Genomic DNA, 2,500 nt, shown 5'->3' with positions numbered 1-2,500 from the left:
ATGGTAATGGCAATAAAAATGATAAAATCATAGTTATATGAATAATTTTGGTAATTACTGCAATAATAGCATTAAGTAACTCTATTCCAATAATTTTCATGCTAATAATGGTAATAGAAATAATAATATCATTATCATTGTCATTATAATTATTATTATTGTGATTATTATTTCTAAAATTATCATTATTGCTATTATTATTATATAAATAGTTATATATTATTATTGTCATTATTATTTCTAAAATTATCATTATTGCTATTATCATTATATAAATAGTTATGATGATAAAAATAGCAATAATAATTATTATCACTGCAATAATGATGATAATAATAATGATAATCATGATGATAATGATTATAATGATAATAATCATGAAAATAATGACAGTAATGATAATAATGATGATAATAATTTTTAATCAGTCCACTTATAATGAAATAAAGGCTAGAAGTAATAAAATCCCATAAGTCGAAGAAACGGCAAAATCTAGCGTATTACAGCCTTTTGAGACAAACGTCGAAAAAAAACCTTTTTCGCTTTTTAATGGTAATTATGAGGATTTTCGAAAGCGGACATTCATGTGCAAGCGTTGTTTTGCAGACTACCTTTTTATGGCAGATTTAATTAGTAACAATAATCGAAATTGCTATTGTCAGGCCAACTGCACACTGCTCCAGATTAACGGTCATATAATAATGATAAATATATAATAAATATATAAAAATAATAATAAATATAATGACGATCAATCAGCATCCGAAACCATGTTCTTGGAATCTTGGTCTTGACTTTAGCATAATTATGTTTTGCTTGAAAACCGTCATTTGATATTATTTCTATATTAATTGGGTAATAATAAAAGTAATAATTGCAGAAAAAAATATTACAAATCTAAATATTATTCTCGAATGGTAGTGACGATTTCCGAATTCAAGAAAAGAATATAATGGATGCAGGTTTGTCATGTCCTTTCCGAAATCGTTTTTTCTGGGCCAGTGTGCGGCCGGCCTTTCTAATTCATTATATATATTTTATTGGTATTTTAGAAGAAAAAGTTTTCAACCCATAAGTATAAGAATCTGGAACGAACTTTGAAAAAAGAAAATAGAATCAAGGAAGAATGGGAATTACAATATTTTTTAGTGAATATTGGAGGCAAAATGTCTGCTTTGTGATAGCGCAATAGCGACGGTTAAGAAATTCAATGCACAAAAACATTATGCTCTTCATAAAGACAATAAATATGCCAAATTAGAGGGTGAGCATAGAAAGATTGCAGAAACTGAAAGATGGAAAACAGAAGCAGACAATTTTTCCATTCTGTTACAGTGAACCCTCGCTATAACGCGGTTCACCTTTCACGTTCTCGCTGCTTCACGGATTTGCATTGTGCATTGTGTTCTGCATTCTGATTGGCTAAACAGTCTCTCCGCTTCTTCTCTACCTGTATCAGTAACATTAGGGTTTAATATGTACCCTATCACGGGTTCTTTTTGGAACGTAACCCCCGCGAAAAACGAGGGTTCACTGTATTTCTTTATTTTTCCATCTCCAAATTTGAAACTCATGGAACTCTTTTCGACTTTGACTTTTGTCATGTCTTCTTCAAGGCTTCAAGGTACTTTTAAATCTATCTTACTCCATATACTGTTGGAGAACATGCTGAATATAACCCTGCACTGTTAGAAGATTCTCCTACTAGTCTTCTGCGTCCTTCATCAATTGTGAGGAAACATTCTCCATTCTATTCCTCATCTTCACTTTTCACATCATATATTCTCTTGGGGCATCGAGTTTCAAGGGAAACATTGAACCACATTTGTAACACGAACATTTCCTCTTCCATCAACAGCATTTCTGTTGTAATTCATTTTTCCACATTTCATATATTTTCTCTCGCCTGTAAACTTTGGTTTCACATATCCTTCTGTCGTCATTGTTCAGAAGCACAGCACTAGTTTTTATTTCTAAACTTTTCATCTTCTTTTAGTCATCCTCCAAGAGCGTCGTGCACTCGTGGCAGGACACTCCTGTCAAGCCAGCCTTCAGCCGAATTCATGACAGCAAGTTCCCGTCACTGGCCCTCTGCCTGTTGCTCCCATGATGGCATGTTCACATCACCCGCCCCTCAAGCCAATTTCTTTCGTGACATGACAGTCACGTCATACATATATAGGGTTTGAACCAACATCTTTATCAGTGCTCACATGATGTGTGTTTTGATAATTACAAATATGAAGGAAAGTTTGCAATGAAAGCTTTTTTGCTGGTCTGGTCAGTAACTTTTTTATGCTTTTCGTCCACTGCCAAGGAGGCTTTATATATATTGTTCACTACAGAGTTACCAGATAAAATCCCACATCGATACTATTACTGTACTATTACTATGACAGAACTTTGGTGGCCAACTGTACATATGTATGCATGTGTGAGCATATCTTTGTGTGTATATCTCTGTCTTTTCAAGCACAATATATGTATGCATGTATACATA

The 2,500-nt window shown here is 32.9% G+C and overlaps 1 protein-coding gene across 1 annotated transcript in view; it reads right to left on the bottom strand.

Annotated features, from left to right (window-relative positions):
• The window catches only part of LOC138865503 (uncharacterized protein DDB_G0286299-like), a 14,504-nt gene extending 13,039 nt beyond the window's left edge, over positions 1-1,465 (bottom strand). The window contains exon 1 of the mRNA XM_070136169.1: positions 1,362-1,465. Within this exon, the coding sequence (XP_069992270.1) occupies positions 1,362-1,465 (104 nt within the window). The remainder of the gene's footprint in view (positions 1-1,361) is intronic.
• Between the last annotated feature and the right edge of the window lie 1,035 nt (positions 1,466-2,500).

The sequence above is a fragment of the Penaeus vannamei genome, chromosome 2 (genome assembly GCF_042767895.1).
Source record: "Penaeus vannamei isolate JL-2024 chromosome 2, ASM4276789v1, whole genome shotgun sequence".
Classification (NCBI taxonomy): Eukaryota; Metazoa; Arthropoda; class Malacostraca; order Decapoda; family Penaeidae; genus Penaeus; species Penaeus vannamei.
Note: the sequence above shows the minus strand (reverse complement) of the source record. Positions and strands in the feature narration are given on the sequence as shown.